Here is a 25201-nt window from a genome sequence, read left to right as displayed (position 1 = left end):
CTGTTGTTCACTATTCTTTATTTATTTTAAATTGCCTTTCAAATGTCTATTCTTGGTGTTGGGTTTTATCAAATACATTTCCCCAAAAAATGCGACTTATACTCTGGTGCGACTTATATATGTTTTTTTCCTTCTTTATTATGCATTTTCGGCCGGTGCGACTTATACTCCGGTGCGACCTATACTCCGAAAAATACGATCATTTTTATATTTTGTAAGGATAGTTATACTATTTAATAATAGCATACAGTTGGATTGAATTCGGCAACAAAACGTCTTAGTATTCACTGTAAAACTAGCGTTTTATTTTTTGCTTTATTCTACTTTTTTATATATTCCAGGAGCTCATATCCAGTTCCAAAACTTTTCCTCTGAAGACAACCATGACTTTCTGGAAGTGCGGGCGGGACCACAGCACAGCTCAGCTCTTATTGGACAGTTCACTGGGGCGCAGCTCCCGCCCCCTCTACTAAGTACCACCCACCAGACGATCATTCACTTCTACAGTGACCATTCAGAGAACAGGCTAGGGTTCAAGCTCACCTATCAAGGTGAGTCATACTCTGATCACATATCAGATCAACATAAAGCATGTTTTTTTTTTTTTTAATGGCTTCTGAACATTGAACCATCTGTTTAGTTTCACTGGACTTGGGTTAAAGATCACCTACATGATTTCATTAAATTGTGCAGATAGATTGTGGTCCAAATGAAGCAGCCAACTCCAACAAATGAAGAGTATGATGCAAGATGTGAAGCTTTGATAAGTGTTTGAAGTGTTTTTTTTTTCATAGGCTTGTACAATGTGGCTTTATTCTCATCATTAAAAGCGATGGATTGTTAGCAAAGCTCCCCATGAGGAGTTGACTTTACTCTTAGCCACACAAGCTTCTCATCAGAGACACAAAATAATGCACTTTGGTCCTGCATGCCAGCGGTACTATAGCCTGGCTGGCTGAGGTACACATAAGCTCAGCTACTTTTACATGCACGAGATAACGGTCCCTTTTCCTCTTAAATTGAAACCGTCAAGTTCTGTCACTCTAATTCATGTCAATGCTCAGTCCCATGGTCTACACAGAGCGTGCACGTCTCTACTTGACATTGGGATGTCATATTTATTCAATGTTAGCATCCCATATAGTGATGGCAATTTGCAACAATTACTTTGATCAATTCAGGGAAATAATGATACATTTCACAACAATACAGTAAGCCAGTGATTCTCAAACTGCGGTGCTCCATCTAGTGCAAGAGTCTGCAACCCGCGGCTCTGGAGCCGCTTTGCTCTTCTGTCTCCTTGTTGTGGCTCCCTCAGATTTGTTTTACCCCGGAGTGAGAAAAGTTTGCATTTTTGAACCGAGTTTTATAATTCCGACTGTCTGTGAGGCGGTGAAAGTACGCAGGTTGAGCTCTGAGGGACTGGAAGCCAGTGTGTTCAGTTCAGCTTCTCGAGTGTGCAACCCCTTGGTTAAGCTTACCATGAATACTTGCCAAAAAGATAAGGACAAAGGGAAGCAAGTTTAATTTTACATGGAAGGATTGTTTTTTCCTGTAAAATAAATAAAGATGAATACTTTTCAAAGTGTATAAGCTGTGTTACGTTGTGCGGCTCTATACTATTTTTCTTTTGATACATAAGGTTGCAGACTTCTGATCTGTCATGTCTGTGTAATCATGTTTTGTTTTAGTCATGTTTTGTTTTGTTTAATTATTGGACTCTTTAGTTTCTGGCTTTTCACTCCCTTGTCTTGTTTCCATGGTTACCCATTAGTTTCACCTGTTCCATGTTTGGACTCATTGTGCACTCTTGTTTGTCACAATAGCAACCCATTAGTTTTCACCTGTCACGTCACGCACCTGTTTCACGTTTTGAGTCACGCACCTGTTTTTGTTAATCATGTCTGTAGTATTTAAGTTCATTGTTTTCAGTTTGTCTTTCTGGCGACATCCCACATTTATGCTCTGCACTCTCCTGACACTTGATTTCATGTCCATCGTTCATGCTGCTCGTTTAGTCCATGCCAAGTAAGTTTTTGTTTATTAATGCCACAGTTAGTGTTTTTTGTTGTTCATAGTTTCTGCCTTTGTGCAAGTATTTGTTTTCATAGCCAAGTTGTTTCTCCGCCACTGTGCGCGCTTTTCGTTTGTACTTTTTTTTGATAGTAATAAACAATCATGTACTCACATTCCCGTCTCGCCCGAGCCAACTTTCTGTTGCCTTCTGGAAAAACTAAACCCATGGACCAAGTTGTGACATGATCTAGTGGTATGCCAAAGAATAAATAAAAACAATTAAACCGAGTGTTACTGTGTTAATGTTACAGTGGCCACAATATTAAATATACTTATCTAAAGAAAACCTCTGCCTTGTTTTTAAATAATAATTAGGCCTACTACGTTACAGTATTTTAATGTTGGTCATTATGGTGGTACTTGGAGTGCCAAGCGTTTTCTGAGGTGGTACATAGTGTAAAAGATTTGAGAACCACTGCTCTACATTAATTTGAAAAAAGATTAAGGAATGTATTTGAGTGTGTTTTTTATTTAGTTATCTTTAATCACAAGAACAATTTGCAAAATGAAAACTTCTCAACGTGACTGTTATGTCAAAGGTGCACATTAGTAGAAAAACAGTGTCATTGCTGTTTGCAGTCTAGTAGTGCACTCCATTTTAGGCTTATCTGTTTATTTGTTTAAAAATGATCCACATTACTTTCGACACAGTTGCCATTCTTTTCCTGGGGTTCATCACACAAGACAGTAACAACATTGAAACTTAACATTACATATAAAAATAAACTAAAGAATAAAGGATAAGTGTACTGTCTAAAATGCTATACATAAAAAGCAGAACCACAGTGCATTTATTTAAACAGTACATATTTGAAATAAAGATTACAAGAGAAATAAAAAAAGACTTTAGCGTAATTTCTCTTTAAGCTTGTTTTTAAATCCCCTTACATTATTTGACTCCTTTAATACACAAAGAAACCTATTCGACTGTGATTAATCCACAATCCAAAAATCCTGTCCCTGGTTTTGTAGGCTCGAGTGGCGACATTTACATCCCCAGTAGGGGGTAAGCATTTCAAGTAATTGCATCTAAACGTACTGTAACAACACACTGGAATGTTACATCACTAGTAATAGCTTGCTTTTTTGGTGCACGTTTATATGGATAAATAATCACAAATGTTGTTCATGGGACTTAGATCCTTACTAAAATAAACATACATGTTGATGAACTATATTATAATTTTGCCACTGCTTCAATTGTATTAATTGTTGATTCCCACAGTGAAGGTATTAAACAAAAAGAGTGTGTATGTCTTTACATAGGGCTAAACGGTCCACATGAACTAAGTCCTGTCATTCTGAAGTATCTTTTGAAGTGTCTCCCATCTGGACTGTGTCACTTGAGCAAATACTGGCAGCACAAGTCTTCCAGTAAACATTTTCACCCCGTATACAGTCGCTTCAAATACCACATCCAAAATCCACAGACTGCTGTCTGGTTCTAAAATGTCTGTTGTTATTTTTAACTATTGTGTGCTCAGAATGGACTAGTGATGAATGTAATAGGAGCCCATGTGTTTACTCTTCAATTGATCCATCCCATTGTTGGAGCCAACAACAAATCCCACTGTGTGTGACGCTGTTGAAAATTAAATATATGCACATGTCTGTCCTTAGCTTATCAACTTCAGAACTGCCAAGATCCATCTCCTTTCACCAATGGTGACATCATCAATACTGACTACAGCGCTGGACAGTCAATAACGTTCCAGTGTTACTCTGGGTATGTTTTGATTGGACACCCAGTCTTGACATGTCTCCATGGAACAAACCGGAAGTGGAATCACCCATTCCCACGCTGTGAAGGTAAGAACGACCAATATGATTAATTCAAATTATTTTTACTTAAGGGTAGAAAATGGGCCTTTTATTAAATTCCTATGAATGACTATGGGGCTGGTTATAAAACGATCAAAATCGTTTGTTATTCTTCCTGATGGGATGGGAGCATCTCTCTCTGCATGCTCTGAATTAAGGTTGTCAAGAATATTGCTAAGCTGAAAAAATGCATCAAAACCTGTTTTTTCCAGTATTGTAAGTACCGAACACTGAACAACACTTTTCCTTGGCAAGCCTTGTCAATTCTTGGCATGTGAAGATTGAAGAAGAAAAAGAAAAAAAAAATAGCCATGTGTCAGGCCAAAATGTGGATTTGGCAGTTGCGTTTCACCCTTGCTCATACACATATGCATCGTAACTCTGCGTCACGACACATCTCATACACACCTGCTTTGCTAGAGGATAAAGTATGTAGCAGATGAGCTCTGTGGTGGCATTAGCAATGTACTCTACACATGAAAAAGACGAGTGTGTTTTGCGTCATGCATTTATTTGGAAATCAAAGACAAGCGGTCATGAAAGGTGAAGTATTTGCAGTGCAAGCCAGAATGGAAATCTGCCTCCACAAGCCCATAAAGTGTGTATACAACAGCCGTGGGAAGCCTGCTAAGAATTTGCAAGACATTGACTTCCTGGTAAAATAAGTAAACCAATGGTGGTCAACGTGTAGTCTTTGCAGAAATAAAATAAGAAAAAAATGCAAAAATGAAAATACAGCAAAATAGGCAAAATATAATGAAATGAAGCTGAAATGTTTATACTAATAAAAATAAATATACATATATTTGTCTTTAAAATACATGTTTAGCCTTTTTATTAGCCTATTTTACTACAAATTACATGATGGAAACAGTTTAACATAAAGTAGTGACTTTAAATGTACATGGGTTGGATCTACTTTTTTTTTTATCATGGTTTCGAAAAAGTATTTGAAAATTCTGGAAATTCACAGGTATCATACAGTATCATGACAAGTGTACTCTCAATTAATGTTTACTTCTAAATGCAGTGTTTTACTGAAACACCTGCCAGCAAGAGCTCAAGTCTAAGACTAATTTTACATTGGGAGCAAATACCTATTTTCCTCAATCTAACACACATTAATTTATAACCTGCATTTAGTTTTTCTGAATTTTTTAATATAAACAATTTTTGCCTTTACAGCTCCTTGTGGCTACAATGTCACCGCTGAAAATGGGACCATTTATTCGCCCCAGTACCCCAATGAATACCCTAATTCCCAAGACTGTACCTGGCTCATCATAGTTCCCCACGGACATGGAGTTTACATCAACTTCACCTTGTTGCAAACAGAGCCTGTCACTGATTATATTGCCGTCTGGTAAGCATGAACACGCTGGAATACACAAATCAAATATTATACACTCCTTTTCAAAGCTGTGCTTAATTCCTTGGACTGGTTGCATCACTGACTGGTAAAATCTACAAGGTACTTCAGCTGTGTCTTCTCTTTCAACATCAATAAGATGTCAAGTCTGTATTTGCTTTCATGTCACATACTGCATGTTTTTTATCATACTGCAAACACACTCACTGACCACTTCATTAGGTATACATGCTAATTCCAATGAGAAACAAGACATGGCTGTACCCAGAATACTACCTTTGCAAAAATAATTAAAATGGTAGCTAAGGTTTAACTTCAGTAAGTATTTTTATTCCAGTAATCTTATACAAAGGACACTTGAATAAGCTTAGAGTGTACAGCCTGTATGGCTATACAGATATGCTACCTACTGAAAATGACTCGACACACTGTAATTATTGTCTAAATAGCTGGCAACACAAATGAGCACCAAGATAATTGAAGCACCATGGTATGGCACAAGGGAGCTGCTGTTCGTTAATGGGAACATGTACTGTGGAGCGGAACATAGTCCTCTGGGTCTGAATGACAGTTTTTAGTTGTGTTGACTTTCAGATCACAGTAAAGCTGTACTGCTCTTTGAACTGTACACTCCATGCATCCATTTTCTACTGCTTGTCCCTTTTGGGGTCGCTGGAGTCTATCTCAGCTGCATTCGGGCGGTAGGCGGGGTACACCCTGGACAAGTCGCCACCTCATCGCAGGGCCAACATAGATAGACAGACAACATTCACACTCACATTGATTACTCGATGTCATTTCCAATGGTGATTTCAAGAGTAATCATTGAAAAGATCAAATAAAATGGTTGCTGAAATGGGAATGCTTACTTTTTATGACATACTGTATATTTAAAGTAATTTGTAATTTTTTCCTTTGTCATGCAACAAATAGCATATTACAGCTTTGCAAATTTCTCAGTACATTGGAACCTCAACCTACAAGCACATAGCTTAGTTAGCAATCCACAACCAAGCTCGTAACTTGGAATACTCCTATCTTTGAAATGAATGGGAATACATTTCATCCATGCTTGGCCCTCCCAAAACAGAACAGTTATGACATGTAACTTGCCTTTTAAAAAGAAAAAAACACTTTTAGATATGGTTTGAAAAACAATACAAAAGGGAGCGCATGCAGTCTACAAAGTAAAATTATTTCCATATTGAACATATTTGGTCAATACATCTGATTCCTTCTTCCGCAGACTGAAGAAGACTTTGAAATCCTTTTTATTCCATTCTGATTGGCGTCTACCCGTCATATTAGTACAAACCCCGTTTCCATGTGAGTTGGGAAATTGTGTTAGATGTAAATACAAACGGAATACAATGATTTGCAAATCCTTTTCAACCCATATTCAATTGAATGCACTACAAAGACAAGATATTTGATGTTCAAACTCATAAACTTTATTTTTTTTTTTGCAAATAATAATTAACTTAGAATTTTATGGCTGCAACAAGTGCCAAAGTAGTTGGGAAAGGGCATGTTCACCACTGTGTTACATGGCCTTTCCTTTTAACAACACTCAGTAAACGTTTGGGAACTGAGGAGACACATTTTTTAAGCTTCTCAGGTGGAATTCTTTCCCATTCTTGCTTGATGTACAGCTTAAGTTGTTCAACAGTCCGGGGGTCTCCGTTGTGGTATTTTAGGCTTCATAATGCGCCACACATTTTCAATGGGAGACAGGTCTGGGCTACAGGCAGGCCAGTCTAGTACCCGCACTCTTTTACTATGAAGCCACGTTGATGTAACACGTGGCTTGGCATTGTCTTGCTGAAATAAGCAGGGGCGTCCATGGTAACGTTGCTTGGATGGCAACATATGTTGCTCCAAAACCTGTATGTACCTTTCAGTATTAATGGCGCCTTCACAGATGTGTAAGTTACCCATGTCTTGGGCACTAATACACCCCCATACCATCACAGATGCTGGCTTTTCAACTTTGCGCCTATAACAATCCGGATGGTTCTTTTCCTCTTTGGTCCGGAGGACACGACGTCCACAGTTTCCAAAAACAATTTGAAATGTGGACTCGTCAGACCACAGAACACTTTTCCACTTTGTATCAGTCCATCTTAGATGAGCTCAGGCCCAGCGAAGCCGACGGCATTTCTAGGTGTTGTTGATAAACGGTTTTCGCCTTGCATAGGAGAGTTTTAACTTGCACTTACAGATGTAGCGACCAACTGTAGTTACTGACAGTGGGTTTCTGAAGTGTTCCTGAGCCCATGTGGTGATATCCTTTACACACTGATGTTGCTTGTTGATGCAGTACAGCCTGAGGGATCAAAGGTCACGAGCTTAGCTGCTTACGTGCAGTGATTTCTCCAGATTCTCTGAACCCTTTGATGATATTACGGACCGTAGATGGTGAAATCCCTAAATTCCTTGCAATAGCTGGTTGATAAAGGTTTTTCTTAAACTGTTCAACAATTTGCTCACGCATTTGTTGACAAAGTGGTGACCCTCGCCCCATCCTTGTTTGTGAATGACTGAGCATTTGGTGGAATCTACTTTTATACCCAATCATGGCACCCACCTGTTCCCAATTTGCCTGTTCACCTGTGGGATGTTCCAAATAAGTGTTTGATGAGCATTCCTCAACTTTATCAGTATTTATTGCCACCTTTCCCAACTTCTTTGTCACGTGTTGCTGGCATCAATTTCTAAAGTTAATGATTATTTGAAAAAAAAAAAAGTTTATCAGTTTGATCATCAAATATGTTGTCTTTGTAGCATATTCAGCTGAATATGGGTAGAAAATGATTTGCAAATCATTGTATTCCGTTTATATTTACATCTAACACAATTTCCCAACTCATATGGAAACGGGGTTTGTAGATACGTAGATGCACACATAGCTAGTTGGCTTGTTGCCAAACATTTGTGGAGTAAAAACCGCCCACATAGCGTAAACTAATGCAAGTGAAATTACAAAATGTTGTAACAAATTTCCCACAATTTTATTTGTGTTTTGTCTTTAACAATGTATGCTTCACTTGTTACATGTCTTATCTGTGTACTTTTAGCCATAGTATATTGAGTTTAGTGATTATTAATCATTATATTTGTCTTAAAACACAGATCAAAATTGGCAACCATAAATCATGAAGTATTTAATACAAAGTCAAACAATCTTTCTAATCTATTCTGACCTAATCCTAGTTTGTGGCATGACGTATGTGATGTGTAGATTTGCAATTGTTCTTTAAGTGCAGTAAGAAAAATCACAATGTGTTGTATGCCTTTTAATTTTAATTTCAATCTTCTAAAATTGTTCTTTGAGTTCATCAAGAAACGTATGTTTAATGTATCATAGGATTTTCTATTAAAATGAAGCCGACTAATGACATTTTTTTGTAGTCCCATTTAATTTGAAAAGTATCAAAGTATTGATGTACTGTACATTTTGGTACCGGTACCAGTACCAAAATATTGGAATCGGGTTAACCCTGGCAGCGAGTAATGATGTTGAATAAAATGGATATTCCTACTTATTCTATCTCCCGCAAGATTAAAGTGGACTCTTTTCAGGTGATGTTATGGAGGTATTTCGAGGACATTGCAGGATCGTAGCGCAGCTGAGTCACAAAGCGCACGCGACACCCAGAACAGCTTTGTGTCGTGGGTAAAGGGGTAACAGTAGCAACAGGAGTATGTCGGCTGGAAGGCTGTTAAAGCTGGATCGCTGTTAAAGGTTTGATTTCCAGTGGTTGGAAAACAAAAGTTTTTTTTTTCCCATACAAACTTAATTTGATCTCTAGCTATAAGCTAATGCAAGCAACTAAGATTATGTTTTGGGGCGAATATTATGGCGTTTACGCCATCTAGCGGCTCAGAAGCTTGTAACTTAAATTATGATCGCAATTTAAAGCACAACAAAAAACCAAGAGATGCCCTGTATCTCAAAATATTCACAAGTTAAGGTACTAGTAAGTTGAGGTACTCGTAAATTGAAGTACCCCCGTATGACGCACTACAGCTCTACGTCAATGAACATGTGATGCATCTCATAGTGTGTTCTTTGGTGGATTTGCAAGGCTCCAAACTTTCTACCCGCCTAATACATACCCTGGGATATGCACAACCTGGCTCTACTGTAGGTATAATGGGATTCAATGTGCGGCTAAGATTGCAATACAGGCAGTGCGAGAGCAATGCATTTACAATGGGACCACTGACCAATTTAATCTGACTCAGTGGAGCGACCATGGCAGAGCCAGCGAGTCCAGAGAGGGCTCAGTAACCCTGCTAGTAATGATCAGATTCAGCGGAGAGTGGGGGATGTAATGAAAGGACGGTGGGAGCTTGGTTCTCAAATCCAGTGGGACTTGGCTACATCTGACAAGTTTAGGTCAGCACCTCAAGACAATATTCTCACTTAATAGTTGCTTGGTGGCTTCCAGCACCCTTTTGTGTTGGTGAATTTACGAGGAGTGAAACTGAAACTTAGTAGAATTGGCCTTGCCATTTAATTTGTGGGGCATCAGAGTCAAGCTGTAAAGAGAGTAGTTCAAATGCAGGGGCAAATTTATGGGTGCTTGCTTTCAATCTGGCCAACCTTCAGAGTCCATTGGTACATATAAGGAGGGGCCCAATAACATGTCAGGTAGCAGCTGCAAATGGATTTCGGTTGCGGCACACTGCAGGGAAACATTTATAAAATTGGGCCACAGTGCAAAATATATTTGTATAATGAGACATCAGTGAAAACAAGATGGACAATTGCACAGCTCAATCTACCTTAACCTCATTAGGAATATATTTGGAAGCCAATAGGACTGGCACACAAATGAAGGGAGCTTTTTCTGAATCACTGTGAAACCATCTTCCTTCCAGGCCATTTAGATGCGGCCGGGCTCAAACCGTCTTTTGTTCCTCTACTTCAGTCTTATTAAGGACTATTTGCTATATTTGGTGTTAGTACTACCAACACCAACAAAAAAAAAAAAACTGTTGAGTTAGGCTTGTTCAAACCAATGAGTATCAGTGCCAGTATCACACACAGAAGATGTTACCCTAGCGTGTAAATTCAACAAGCTTTTAAATGACTTTGAAACAAGATTTTACAGCATCTATTGTCTATGTTGCCCACTTGTGCTGTCTCTGGTGTAAAATAAACATTATAAAGCTTGAAGTTGCATTTAATGATGCATCCAGAACACAGCTGAAGGACTCTAGTGGGAAAAACGGAAGTCCTATGTTTGCAACTCTTAATGGTCCACCTCTCATGCTGTGTTGAGGCTTATACCAAAGGTGAGGTAACATTTCCAAGAAATTGTGTTAAATGACGATTAAAATCATCATAGGTTCCCTTTATTTCACTTTGGTAAATCCCACGTTTTGACCCTTTGCTAATTAGATGGTGGTTATTTGTTCATGTAGACAATACACCAGGGGTCCCCCAAACGTTTTGAATGGGGGCCCGGCCCACATTAGGTTAAAGGAATTTGGTAGGGGACCGGGCTATCTATCTATCTATCTATCTATCTATCTATCTATCTATCTATCTATCTATCTATCCATCCATCCAGTTACATATATGTTTATATATGTTTGTATTAGAGATGCGCGGTTTGCGGACACAACCGCGGAGTCCGCGGATTATCCGCGGATCGGGCGGATGAAATTAAAAAAAATAAGATTTTATCGGCTCGCGGGTCGGGTCGGGCGGATTAATTAGATTTTTTTTTTTTTTTTTTTTTTTTTTGCGGGTGGCAGTTAAACCAATTGGGAAATATATATACATAGTTAAATGTTGTTACCCACATACGAAAAACGAGCAGGCACCTGCTGCATATGCCACAACAGAAGAAAAAAAAAGAAAAGAGATGGACACTTTTACGGAGCGGAGAAGGGACGCCTCGCCGGGGTCCGGGACCGAGGCCCCTTCCCCCGAGAGGGCCCCACCGGGAGCCGTAGCTGAGGCGATCCGCGAGAAGGGCCATACGCACGTCCAGGGTCACTACCGCGCCCACCGCACCGACACCCCGCCTCGTCCGCTTTCGCCGCGGCCGGCGTCACGCGCAGCAGGTAAGCAGTTTACCTGCCCGCCACCCCCGGCTCGTAACATGGGTCACTCCGCGCGCTCCGCCCGCGCAGCTTACCTGCTTGCCACCCCTGTTGCCGGGGGCGCGTAAAAGGGGTCACTCCGCGCTCAGTGCGCTCACGAAAGGGGTGGGGCTCACCCTGGTTGATATAGAGAGCAGGACGGTGGCCATGGAATTTCATTTAAGGTTTGTGATAAACCATCAAACTCCTTCGTTAAAAGGACTCTATAGTAATATAAAGCGAAATTTTCTGGACATTATCATGCAAGAAAAGTTTATTTTTGGGATCGCGATCACCGCGTAATGATTTTTAAAGGTTGCATTACATTATTAACTGTCCCATGTGATCAGCCAGTGCGATTGGAAGTCCATGCTCAATTATTGCCTCCGTAAATAAAACTTCGGCATTTATCACATCCAAAGAATCTGTTTGGGCGACGAAAAACGTTGAAAGTTTTCCACTTGTATCGCTAGCAACGGCATTAGACTTGTGTTTTTTTGTCCCAACGTGGTCTTTTACATCGCTAATTCCTCCGTGTCCCATCGAAAAATCTTGTCTGCACAAGGTGCAATTCGCGTAGTTTTCACCCTTTTTTTTTTTTTTTTAATTAATATTAGATATATAACAACGGGCGGATGGCGGGCGGATGCAGTTCAGATCAAACGTTACATCGGGTGGATGGCGGATGGATGACGACTTTCTGACGCGGTTGCGGATGAGATAAATTGCCTATCCGCGCATCTCTAGTTTGTATGTATATATATATATATATATTTATGTGTGTATATATATGTACATATCTATATCTATATCTATATATATATCTATATATATAAATATATATATTTCATCAAAAAAAATATTTAAATTGGCATGTGCTAAATAAAAGCGAATAAATACGAGATAAACAAATAGTTAAAAAGATAATAGAAGTTTGGGGTATCAAAACAAAATCGATTTTTGAAAAACATAGCGATTCTTACCTGTAACAATTCTTAATTGATTAAAAATAATCAAAAATCGATTTATTTTTTTAATTTTTTTTATTGTATTTATTTTATATATTAAACTGTCCTTTCTAGGTAAGTCCTATTGTTGATGTAGATGCCCGTATCTGCTGATTTAAAGTAGGATCAATTTTTACTTATTTGAATAACTAATAATTGTATCTTAAAAAGAAGTGCTAAAAATATATCACATAAAGATATTAAAATATATTTACTAATAGGAAATAAACTTGACCGAGATATCCTGTCTAACTGGATTTCACTGTCAGTATTTAGGGACAGGTAGGACCTCATGGTGAGAGAAAGGCTGTTCCACCATCTCGGACCTGCGATTGCAAAGACTCGATCTCCTCTGGTTTTGAGCCTGTCTTTGGGCACAGCCAAGAGGAGCTGATCTGATCTGAAGACCTTCGAGGTTCTTCGGGGAGAGTAAAGGCCTAAACATAACATACTCAGGCGGAACATACACGGAACGGATTCTGCAGAGGTTCACGCATACTTAAGGCATTAAGCTCCAATTTTATGACTCTGCTCTGCGCACTTGTGTCACACAATATACTACAAAAATAAAATATAGCCTGCATTATACCAATCTACATTTTGCCACAATAGCATATAAAAAATAAAATCAGGCCAATGTATGAATTAAATGTTTTCTACGACGTACCTCCGAGACAATTTTCGACACAGTTGATGTGCCGAGTCAAGAACTGTCTGCGACATTTTGCTTGGAGCATCTGGCAACAAAGACTGCGTGGCGGCGCGGTTGGGAGAGTGGCTGTGCCAGCAACCTAGTTGCTGGTTCAATCCCAAGCTTCTACCAACCTAGTCACGTCCGTTGTGTCTTTGAGCAAGACACTTCACCCTTGCTCCTGATGGGTCGTGGTTAGGGCCTTGCATGGCAGCTCCCGCCATCAGTGTGTGAATGTGTGGTGGAATGGGTGAATGTGGAAATTGTGCAAAATGAGCAGGTGGAGAAGCTCAACCTCCTTGTCGTCAGTGTTGGGCACGATGACAAAAAAATGTAAACATCACGTAGGGATTGTGGGAAATCTAATGTTTAATGTAAATTACCCAAGAGCCGGACTATGGAAGCTCTGATGACTGTGGACATTTTGTGCGGAGTCCACTCTGCCCACGTTCATTGGAGTCTATGAGCACCTTTAAGCTTTGGTGGAATCATGCAAATCAGTGTCACATGTAATGCAGGTCGATGTGAAGAATACACCTTGAGCAGTGTTTTGTGTGACACAAGTGCACCAAGCAGAGTCTTCACAGTCATCAAATGTGAGCTCTGTTCTGCGTACATTCCGCCTGATCGAGTATGTTTAGCAACAGCTCAATAGGGCAGGGCCACTAGGTGGAAGCACTAAAATCAATAAGTAAATGTTTAAATTGGAGCCAGTGAAGGGAGGCCAATACAGGGTTAAAGTAGGGGTTAGTTTTTGTTAAAAGACAGGCTGCGGGGGAGAGCCTTGGTTCATACAAAGAATTAAAGAAATCCAGGAATTACATTACAAATGCACAAATATTTATTTTCAAAGTCAGCCTGCAAAAGTCATTGTTTAAGTTTTGCAAGGATCTGTAGCTGAAAGAAGATCGATTTTATGACTGATCTAATTTGTCAAGCTTAAGCAAGAAGTCAAAAATGAACCCAACGACCTACAGTTTTCCCGACACTCTGCTTCAATACAAAATTTAAGAGAAGTACAAACAAAGTTTTCTCCATCTCTAATCAATGTTACCTTAGAAGATGTCTGCATATGATTGTTTGTTGCTCCTATGTTATATAAGGACAATGTGTTTTAATTGACGCAAAGAACACTTTGAAAACATTTACCGCTCCAACTTAATATTGCTTCTCATGCACGTCTTTTTTTAGCATCTGTTCTGCGGTCTCCCTTTACCAGACCTCTTTTGTTCCTCATTCTCATTAATCATACGGGTGTCCAATGTCCCGCCTTGAGCATCGCTACGTTCTGTATGCTCCATATCTCACTGATGTGCGCCTGCTGCTGTTCGGCCCAGCATAACCATGATACCCACGGGTATCCGTGGCAACAGCTGCATCCGGATGCCAGGGAATCTTGCCACCGTTTGTGTTTGGCTTGCCACTAAATGACACCACACGGTTTCTTTCATTGAATGATAGGTGGAGATTATTTGCGAGACTTTATTTGACTGAATCTGTGCCAATCATTTCTATACTGCTTATGGTTCTATGTCTTTAGCAAGACGATGGCACAGACCCTGACATTTTCAATAGCAGTTTTCCAAGCCACAAGAGATGACACTTATGATGTATTGCAATATGTAAATCCTACTCGGATATTTTCACGTGTATCGCTTTAAAGTCAGCAGTGTTGTCACTAATATCCAACTTTTCCTTATACGGTACATTTTGCATATTCAGCAAGGACATTTTGCTTTGCAATACATTTCGGGGTATGTACTGTACTAAACCGTCTCAGTGTGCCCTAATAACATCTTAAATCGTTTGGGGGGGGGGGGGCGGTTTGTATTAAAACAACTTCTACAAGCTCACAAGCTAATGTAATTCCGTATGCAGTAGCTGGCAGATAAAAGATTAGTATAAACAGCTCAAGATAAGTGCATGATTCCTCTGTGCTAAAGTGGAATTTCTGCACTTTCCAGATCTAAGCATGAATTATAGATACAAGCCACCAAAGAGTGTTATAAATCGATGGAAAATTATAATAATAATATAATACGAGAGGGAGCTGTAAATATTGTGTGTGTGTGCGAGAAAGAGAGAGTTAAGAACCACTCAAGGCTCCAGTATTCAATTTGGATTTAAGTGGACAAATAGTACATTTTCATTCACTAAATGAGCTCCAACACCTGCCGAAGACCTTGAATTATTGAGCAGCCAAGAGATTCCAGGCACTCTTTTTGAATTAAAATTTTACAAGCCTTGTTTAATCCAAAGGCATACTCATTAAAAAACAAAAAAAAGGTGCATTTAGGAGCTTTACAAAATGTCACATTTCAAACAACATTAAATATTTAATGAGCAAAGTTGAGCCTTTAATCCAAAGGTTTTTTGTACAAGGAATATATTTGGAAGTTTTGATAATGTAAACAAAACACAGTCACCTCAAACGTTGATGAACACTTGCATAAACTATACACTGTATTAGAACAACATAATCACTTCTCATTTGTTTCTGTTCTTAGTGGGGCGGATTTGCTTCCACCGAAGAACAAAATGTGCCTTGTTTCACCTTACAAAGTAAATTAAATGTTAGGGTAACACTTTAGTATGGGGAACATATTATATTAATAAGCAAATAATTAATGGTGAATATGTTCCCCATACTAAAGTGTTATCGACTTCATTTAGAGATATTTGGACACGAGGGGAACATATAAGGGTTAGGGTTAGGGTTACTAATAATCAATAATTCTGAGGTTATTGAGGGAAGACTCTTAGTTAATGGCTTACTGGTTGTATAATAAGGCCATGCAGAATAAGGCATTAATAAATATTTAATAATGACTAGTTAAGAGCCAATATGTTACTATTTTGCATGTTAATATGCAACTAATTAATGGTGCATATGTTCCCCATACTAAAGTGTTACCAATGTTAGAATTAGACAGAAAGTGCAATTTGATGGCAGCAAATTGAAATTATTTAAGAGAAGGTAATGATAATACTTAAACGGCATCTGGCAATAGTTTATTTTGCCGTGTGCCTTCCTGTAATTTTAGAGACTTGACAGGATGAATTTGTCTCATTACATTTTTCTTTCACAATTTGTATGTATGTCTACAATATCCCAATTGCCTAATTGTTTAATTCCACTTGGTCTTCATGCAGGGACGGTCCAGATGGGTCCAGTCCTCAGCTGGGAGTATTTAGCGGCAACACAGCGTTAGAGTCAGCTTACAGTTCCAGCTCCGAGGTTCTGATTCGCTTTCACTCTGACTTTTCAACCGGAGGATTCTTCATACTCAACTTTCATGGTACACAAACACTTGCATACCACATTTCCTATTATGGTATGCCATGAATGTCTTGGGTAAAGTTACTGCATGGCAAACAGCAATCAAAAATATAAATTACTCATATATTTTTTCATTAAAATATGAGTACTTTTGTATGCCTATTTCCAGCCTACCGTCTGAAGAAGTGCTCTGCTCCCACTGTGGTGGAAAACGCAGAGATAATCTATGAAGATGAAGACTTCCTAATAGGTAATAGTTCTCATTAAATCCAGGTTTAATCAATGTTTTGTAGTGCTGCTGTGAAAAGCAATCAAAATGTAAGATATTGTCTTGAAATAATTTGCATTTTGCTGGTTCCATCATTTAATGCATTTTTAACACATTATCTGTCCTAAAACTTGTCAGAGGGTCTGTTTTGAAATGGATTTTTTTCCAGGTTAAATGAAATATACAGCATATGTGCCCAGGTTTTGAAAAACATCCATTTTGGGGGAAATAGTCCCTCATCATGGAGTCTCGTTTTCCCTCAGCGCCGTGTTGTGTGCTATGCTCAAAGCCTCTTGCTTTTCAGTCTCCAAGACCTTTTAGATCAACAGTAGGTGTAATTTAGAGGGGGGAAAGCTGACATTTGGTAAAACTCCAGCAAGATCAATTTGCCCTATGCAGTTTTTCTGAAAAATATGCCATTATCTCCCTGCAGAAAAAAATATCATTATAACGGCAACCAAACATTTTTTTGTTGTTTACTCACTTAGAAAGGTTTTTTTTTAGAGAGGTACAACTTTTTAATGTTAGAGAGGTACAACTTTTTAATGTTTCACATAGAATTGTAGAGCAAATATTCGCAAAGGGAGCTAACTGCATATTGTTTTATTCATTAATTTGTTTATGTTATGAATGGGGGAAGTAGACCGCACAAACAACAAGGGGGCGTAGTAGCTCTATGATTTATATATATATATATATATATATATATATATATATATATATATATATATATATACTGTTTATATATATATATATATATACTGTTTATATATATATATATATATATATATATATATATATATATATATATATATATATACATTATATATATATATATATATATATATATATATAAACAGTATATATATATATATATATATATATATATATATATATACTGTATATATATATATATATATACACTTTGTATATATATATAATAAACAATACTAACATAAATTAGAGAATGTAGTGTGACAACAATCTGATTGTGTGTGTGTGTGTGTGAGACTATGTGTGGAATTAACTGTTGTGTGTTACCACTAACCACGTTAAACCCAGATTCCGAACTAACAAAGGTCTTAACTCATTCTCATTTTATGCCACATCAATGTGGAATGCGCTCCCAACAGGTATAAAAGAAAGTGCATCTCTATCCTCCTTCAAAACCGCAATAAAAGTTCACCTCCAGGCAGCTACAACCCTAAACTAACACCCTCCCCGGATTGTTAATAATCAAATGTAAACAATCAAATACTTTTTCTTATGCCTTTTGATCTCTCTCTCTCTCTCTCTCTCTCTCTCTCTCTCTCTCTCTCTCTCTCTCTCTCTCTCTCTCTCTCTCTCTCTCTCTCTCTCTGCCCACTACTTGCTGTCCATTTCCTACAAAGTCAGACCTACACCGTTTCAATATCCATTTCTCTGTTCTCAATTGTTGATGACTGATGATAACAACCAAACCCCCCCCCCCCCCCCCCCCTCCACCCCCCTCCACACCCGGGGTTGTAAATAATGTAAATAATTCAATGTGATGATCTTGTGTGATGACTGTATTATGATGATAGTATATATGATAGTATATATCTGTATCATGAATCAATTTAAGTGGACCCCGACACCCGAAGTTGAAAAACTTATTCGGGTGTTACCATTTTGTGGTCAATTGTACGGAATATGTACTTCACTGTGCAACCTACTAATCAATCAATCAATACCGTGAGTGTTGACCGAGAGGTGGTATTCCTGGACGAGAAAGGCAGGCTCGAATGTCCGTGAGACAGGCCGGTTGTCAGGGATCGAGGGAGGCAGTCCGGAATCCAACAGGAAGTCGAGGCACACAGCTCGATCATGGGAGAGAGGGGAAGCACTGCGGAAAACACAAAGGACATAAGACACGGGAACTGGGAGGCGTCAAAGGTCCGTGTCCAAGCAGGAGTTGAGGATCGAGGGAGGCAGTCCGGAATCCAAAAGGAAGTCGAGGCACACAGCTCGATCACGGGAGACAGGGGAAGCACTGCGGAAAACACAAAGGACATAAGACACAGGAACTGGGTAGGCACAGAGAGAGAGCAAGTATGCGGGAGGGAAGCCAGAGACGCAATAGCTTACTGTGTACAGAGAACTATGTTCCGGCACCGGATCTTTGGGTACGCTGGTCTTTATGCCGTCTGCCCTCATCAGACCCAGGTGCGCAGATTTCAGATTGCTTGCAGCCGAGCAGGGGCGTGGCCGTAATACGGGAAGAGCGAGCAGAGGCGTGTCCCGGCGCCCCTCCATTGGAGGCGCCGGCCATGCTCGCAGCAGAAGGCATGCGGGACTGCGCATGCGCCGTGACAGTTTATTCATTCATTTTGCATACTACTTGTTCAGAGTGAGGGAGGAGTTGGAGCTCATCCCAGCTGACTTAAAGGAGTCATATTATACAAAACCAACTTTTCTTACCTTTTAGTAGCTGTTTTTCCTGAAAATTAGTATTCAAACCATGGAGGTGTGTGGTAGAGATGTTAATAAAATAATCTTGCCTTCTTCTAAACTTGCTCTAAACAAGCTGTTAAGAAAAAAATGCAGCAAAGCGTGCCAGCAGGTGTTGGCTCCAATGATGTCGTCTCACAGCGATCGAAGATAGAGTAGTCTTTTCTTGTCAGGAGAACGACTTGCCATGGCTTTGGACATGGGATTTCTACAATAACCCTTTTCTTTGTGCATTACTGCTCGCTATTTCCGAGCTTGTGGCTCAACAGTAACTGAACGCCATTAATTTCCACATGCTACAAAGTGAACCAAGGTTAAAAAAAGAGTCAGGACGTATGCGGGTTAAAAATTTAGCACCGTTAAAGGAACTTATAGTTAACGGGTGAACTTTGCCAACTCTTATGATAATCTATGATAGAGCAGCAGAAAGCTGCTAGTTATACGTTTGCGGTAACATTTAATATGAAGCGCTCTGTCATTCATAAATTGACTTTTTAGATGTGTTTCTTCATGCAGTGAACCCAAGGGCACTAAATATTGTTATGTTAGCATGCTAATGTTAGCATGTTAACGTTTTTCGCCGATTTTGCAGGTGTACACCTTACAGTCATGTAACTTGATATTTGACACAATCTAGCTGTTAGCATGCTAAAGTTAGCATGTTAACTTTATTACGGTATGCTGGCTTATTTTACATGCGTACGCCTCACAGTCATATCACCTGGTACATGTTGCATTACAAGTGTCGGCATGCAAACGTTAGCATTTGTATCTGTGAAACTGCTAAATACATTTTAAATTGATAAATTAGCACACTGATTTTTTAAACCAGCCGACTTCCTCTTCCTGGTGACTCAAGTCGGGAAATTGAGTTGGACCAATCGTGTTTACTCAGATTTTCCGTCACTTCCTACAATAATTTCATGAATGTGATCAATGAAGAATACAGCTTACTGTGAAACCTATTTTTATCTTACTTTTTTAAACAAGATTTTCAACAATACCAACCTTTTTAAACTGGGGCAAATGTTAGGACATTTTAAAACAAAAATGGTCACATTTTCACCGGGTTAAAAAATTCATAAATAAAAAATCCTTAATATTTATCTATACCTATATCACTGAAATTGTCTTGACAAGACCTGTCTGATAATACAGTACCTATCTTTAGGCTTCTCCCATCAAGGGTCGCCACAGAAATGATCAAGCCTGATTTGTTTGTTTGTTTATTATTTATGGCAAAAAAACCCTCAAATAATCCATTACAATTTTATTTTGTATTGGTATAGGCATAAGGATGTGATGCTATCAACATTTTGGTTTTTAATTTAATATTTAAAGCATTATTTTTCAATCCATAACGTAGCATTGAATATGTATTTTTTCTATTTTTCAAGGTGACGTTGTGATTTATCGTTGCCTTCCTGGTTATACACTCGTCGGAAAGGCAGAGCTCATGTGTACACTCAACTCCCATTTACTGTTCGAGGTCCCGCCTCCAACTTGTCAAGGTAAAGTAGCATCTGTTGGGACTTCTGAACCATCCATCAAATCATTTTTTTATACTGCTTATTCTCATTAGGTTCCTGGGTGAACTGGAGCAAGTTTGTCAAAATTACGCAGATTTTCCTTTTCTAACACTTACAAGAACATTTTAAGATATCAATCCTGCTAAATCTAATATTTTCTACTTTTCTATCGGTGTTTATCAATCAAGTTTCAAAAGGCGCCCCCAAAGAAATACTTAACCTTTTTTGTAAGTAAAAGTTTATCATCAACTCTGGGAATTAATTTCCTTCAGTTTGTGTTATTTCAGCACTGGCATGTGTCCTTGTTGTCGCTTCTCCTGTAACTGAAGAGCTGATTGGAAGCTCAGCCTTCACCATAGCCCTGCCTATTGTGTTAAAAAGCCTGAAAGGGGGCATTGGTACATCACATGCAACCAAAGTACCTATTCAGACTAACTCTCTCACTGAGAGAATTGAGGAGATATGCTGTGTACTTCTGACGAATGGCTCCAGAACACTGCCCGCACGCACTTTTCTGATCATCACCAATTAGAAAACATTAGGAAACATCAGCGTGAGTAGGCGTTGGTATTCAGAGTGAGCAGATAAACAAGAAAACAGCCTTGGATGAAGTGGAAAGATGCTCAGGAAAACTCACAGACGTTTTTACCAGTCATAAGGCTTGCAATTAAAACATGCTTGTGCTTTCTTACCATATCTCCTCCAGCTCAGTGTCCTGCCAATGAGGAACGATTTTCATCTTCAGGGGTCATACTGAGTCCAATGTTCCCTGCTAACTACCCCAACAGCCAAACCTGCTCTTGGCTGCTGCGAATGCTTCCAGGTACAGTTGGTGTCACTGAAACTGTATGCAATATATCCTTTTATGAATTAGGTATTAGTATAGTACCGCGATACTAATGAATCATTTTCGGTACTATACCGCCTCTGAAAAGTACCGGTCCGCGGTACTTAAAATGTATTTTATGTTTATAATCTCAGGAAATATGTCCCTGGACACATGAGGACTTTGAATATGACCAATGTATGATCCTGTAACAACTTGGTATCGGATTGATACCCAAATATGTGGTATCATTCAAAACTAATGTAAAGTATCAAACAACAGAAGAATAAGTGATTATTACATTTTAACAGAAGTGTAGATAGAACATGTTAAAAGAGAAAGTAAGCAGATATTAACAGTAAATGAATAAGTAGATTAATAATTAATTTTCTACCACTTGTCCTTAATAATTTTGACAAAATAAAAGAATGATAAATGACACAATAAGTTACTGCATACGTCAGCAGCTAAATTAGGAGCCTTTGATGCTTACTTACTAATAAAATACAAGTTGTCTGGTGTGTTCAATATTTTATTTAAGGACAAACTTGCAATAGGAAACATATGTTTAATGTACCCTAAGATTTTTTTGTTCAAATAAAGCCAATAATGCAATTTGTTGTAGTCCCCTTTATTTAGAAAGTATTGAAAAGTATCAAAATATTGGTATCGGAACAACACTATTATGAATACTTTTTTGTTTAGGAATGCACCGAAATCTAAATTATTTGGCCAAATTCAGAAAATGAGGAAACCAAGGCAGAAAACTGAAATCCCAAAATAATATTTTATGCTGAATGTTAATACAGTTACATTTATGGCTATGACTGGGTACTAACCTCACTAGAATCAGGTAGGGCTGGGACGATTCGTTGCATTATGTACCCTGCGTCAAGAAAAGATGGCACTAGTAGTGTTCCAATCAATCAGTCACCGATCTATATTTGTCAATTCTTGATGAAGTGTGTGATCACCAGATGCCAATCACTGCCTTTCAGTGCTGATTACAAAACATTATCACCTGGAGCTCATACCTTGCAGCTTGGTCCAGATCCAGGCCCTAGCCTGAAAGCTGTTTATTTTATTTCATTTATTTATTTTTGTTTTTTACATTGGAGCAGGTAAAACAAAGATGATCAGTAATCAAAGCAAAGGCACTTTGATGTAGACGATAGAACAGGTAACTGACATGTTAGTTAAAGTCTAAACACAAGACAATAATGTTGACATAAACAAAATCCGATCATATGTAATTTCATCTAGTCAATGGGTGGGACAAATTCGGAATATATCCAATCACAGCTCTTTAATGGCGTACTCTGAAAGAGGTGTGGGAGTTAGTGATGAACAACAGTCAATTAGATTATTTCCTTGCGAGATAAGGAAGTCAGCGCCAAAACCTAAATGTCTGGCTTTAAATATGTAACACGTGCACACCTAGAAAAGTGAACAGGACACATTTCATTGTTTACTACTATGCTGTCATCAGCAGGCGAGTCATTGATTGTGCATCTATACAACTCTAAGTCAAATGTATTATTTGCTGCAATCAATTTTGCGCCAAAAACTGATTCCATGTCAAAAATGGATTCCCAACGCTGCATCGCCAAAGCGTGTATCGCTTTCGGGCTTCTTCTGTCCACAACAGTTTACTAACTAAATAGTTGTGATCATCGTAAGAATATGTGTTTGAAATTATTTAAGCCTTTATCGTGTCCCAAAAATGACAGAGTTGGCCATTTCTGTGTTAATAATGAGATTGTAAAGGACTGTTATTGATCTAAAACCTCTTTCTTGTTTAGAAGCTACATACAATATTAATTGTTCTGTGTTCAAGGACATAATAAATATTAATACTGTGTTTGAATGTATTCATTTAAGAAAGTTACATATATGATAATGAAGTAAATATACTGTACTGTTTACGTGTTGAATTACCCTTTAAAAAGCTGAAATCAACCCTAAACATCTTAGTGATTCAAAAGTAATATTTTGATATTGACACATGTCACCTGTGCATCTCCTAAGGTTATTCTAGTAATGTGTGCACAGATGACAGGTGTAAATATCAAAATACTACTATACATCGCTTTTTGGCAATCAAAAATACATTGATTTAATGAATACAAACAAACACTTTAATAATATTTTTTATGTGTTTGAACAGTTAATACTGTATGTAGCTTCTAAACAGGAAATAGTATTTAGCACCTCAACATCGGTTGAGTCTTTTATAATTAATACCATAGAAATGGCCAACTCTTTAATTTTTTGGACACGATAAAGGCTTAAATAATTTTAAACACATATCCTTATGATAACCACAAATATAAAATGTTTGTCTTACATGTAGTAATCAGTTGTGCCAGGGGGGTGCGTGTGACCTCGGGGAACATGCTTTTTTTGCCGTACCAGAATATGTTGAAGTGTATGTAGCTCTTAGCTTCACTGTAACCATGGTGGGTTATAAGGAAAGACCAGTGTGTTGTTTCATTTAATGTTCAAGGCCTACTGAAACCCACTACTACCGACCACGCAGTCTGATAGTTTATACATCAATGATGAAATCTTAACATTGCAACACATGCCAATACGGCCGGGTTAACTTATAAAGTGCAATTTTAAATTTCCCGGGAAACTTCCAGTTGAAAACGTCTAGGTATGATGACGTATGCGCGTGACGTCAGTAGTTGAATCAGACATTTTGGAATAGGTCGGTCGCCAGCTTAAATCGTCTTTTTTCATCGCTAAATTCCACAGTATTCTGGACATCTGTGTTAGTGAATCTTTTGCAATTTATTTAATGAACAATGGAGACTGCAAAGAAGATACCTGTAGGTGCGATCGGTGTATTAGCGTCTGGCTACAGCAACACAACCAGGAGGACTTTGACTTGGATAGAAGACACGCTATCCGACGCTAGCCACCGACCGCATCGATGATCGGGTGAAGTCCTTCGTCGCGCCGTCGATCGCTGGAACGCAGGTGAGCTTCGGTGTTGATGAGCAGATGAGAGCTGGCGTAGGTGGAGAGCTAATGTTATTAGCATAGCTCTATTGAGGTCCCGTAGCTAAGTCAGCTTCAATGGCGTCGTTAGCAACAGCATTGCTAGGCTTTGTCAGGCGGTACAGCATTAACCGTGTGGTTACAGGTCCAGAGTTTGGTAGTATTGTTGATATTCTGTCTATCCTTCCAGTCAGGGGCTTATTTCTTTTGTTTCTATCTGCAGTTAAGCACGATGCTATCACGTTAGCTCCGTAGCTAAAGTGCTTCGCTGATGTATTGTCGTGGAGATAAAAGTCACTGTGAATGATCATTTCGCGTTCTCGACTCTCATTTTCAAGAGGATAGAGTATCCGAGGTGGTTTAAAATACAAATCCGTGATCCACAATAGAAAAAGGAGAGAGTGTGGAATCCAATGAGCCCTTGTACCTAAGTTACGGTCAGAGCGAAAAAAGATACGTCCAGCACTGCACTCTAGTCCTTCACTCTCATGTTTTTCATCCACAAATCTTTCATCCTCGCTCAAATTAATGGGGTAATCGTCGCTTTCTCGGTCCGAATCGCTCTCGCTGCTGGTGTAAACAATGGGGAAATGTAAGACTTTCAACTTGTGACGTCACGCTACTTCCGGTCAGAGGTGGGTAGTAACGCGCTACATTTACTCCGTTACATCTACTTGAGTAACTTTTGGGATAAATTGTACTTCTAAGAGTAGTTTTAATGCAACATACTTTTACTTTTACTTAAGTATATTTATAG

General features: G+C 38.7%; 1 protein-coding gene across 1 annotated transcript in view; it reads left to right on the top strand.

The window, feature by feature from the left end:
* Window positions 1-25201, top strand: part of csmd1a (CUB and Sushi multiple domains 1a) — a 1090750-nt gene that overhangs the window by 952103 nt on the left and 113446 nt on the right. Inside the window, exons 43-49 of the mRNA XM_061964242.1 lie at window positions 342-551; window positions 3697-3885; window positions 5083-5260; window positions 16217-16362; window positions 16513-16593; window positions 20481-20594; window positions 21319-21435. Of these exons, the coding sequence (XP_061820226.1) occupies window positions 342-551; window positions 3697-3885; window positions 5083-5260; window positions 16217-16362; window positions 16513-16593; window positions 20481-20594; window positions 21319-21435 (1035 nt within the window). The remainder of the gene's footprint in view (window positions 1-341; window positions 552-3696; window positions 3886-5082; window positions 5261-16216; window positions 16363-16512; window positions 16594-20480; window positions 20595-21318; window positions 21436-25201) is intronic.

Source organism: Nerophis lumbriciformis, linkage group LG06 (genome assembly GCF_033978685.3).
Source record: "Nerophis lumbriciformis linkage group LG06, RoL_Nlum_v2.1, whole genome shotgun sequence".
Classification (NCBI taxonomy): Eukaryota; Metazoa; Chordata; class Actinopteri; order Syngnathiformes; family Syngnathidae; genus Nerophis; species Nerophis lumbriciformis.
This window is presented reverse-complemented; position numbering and strand designations above follow the sequence as displayed.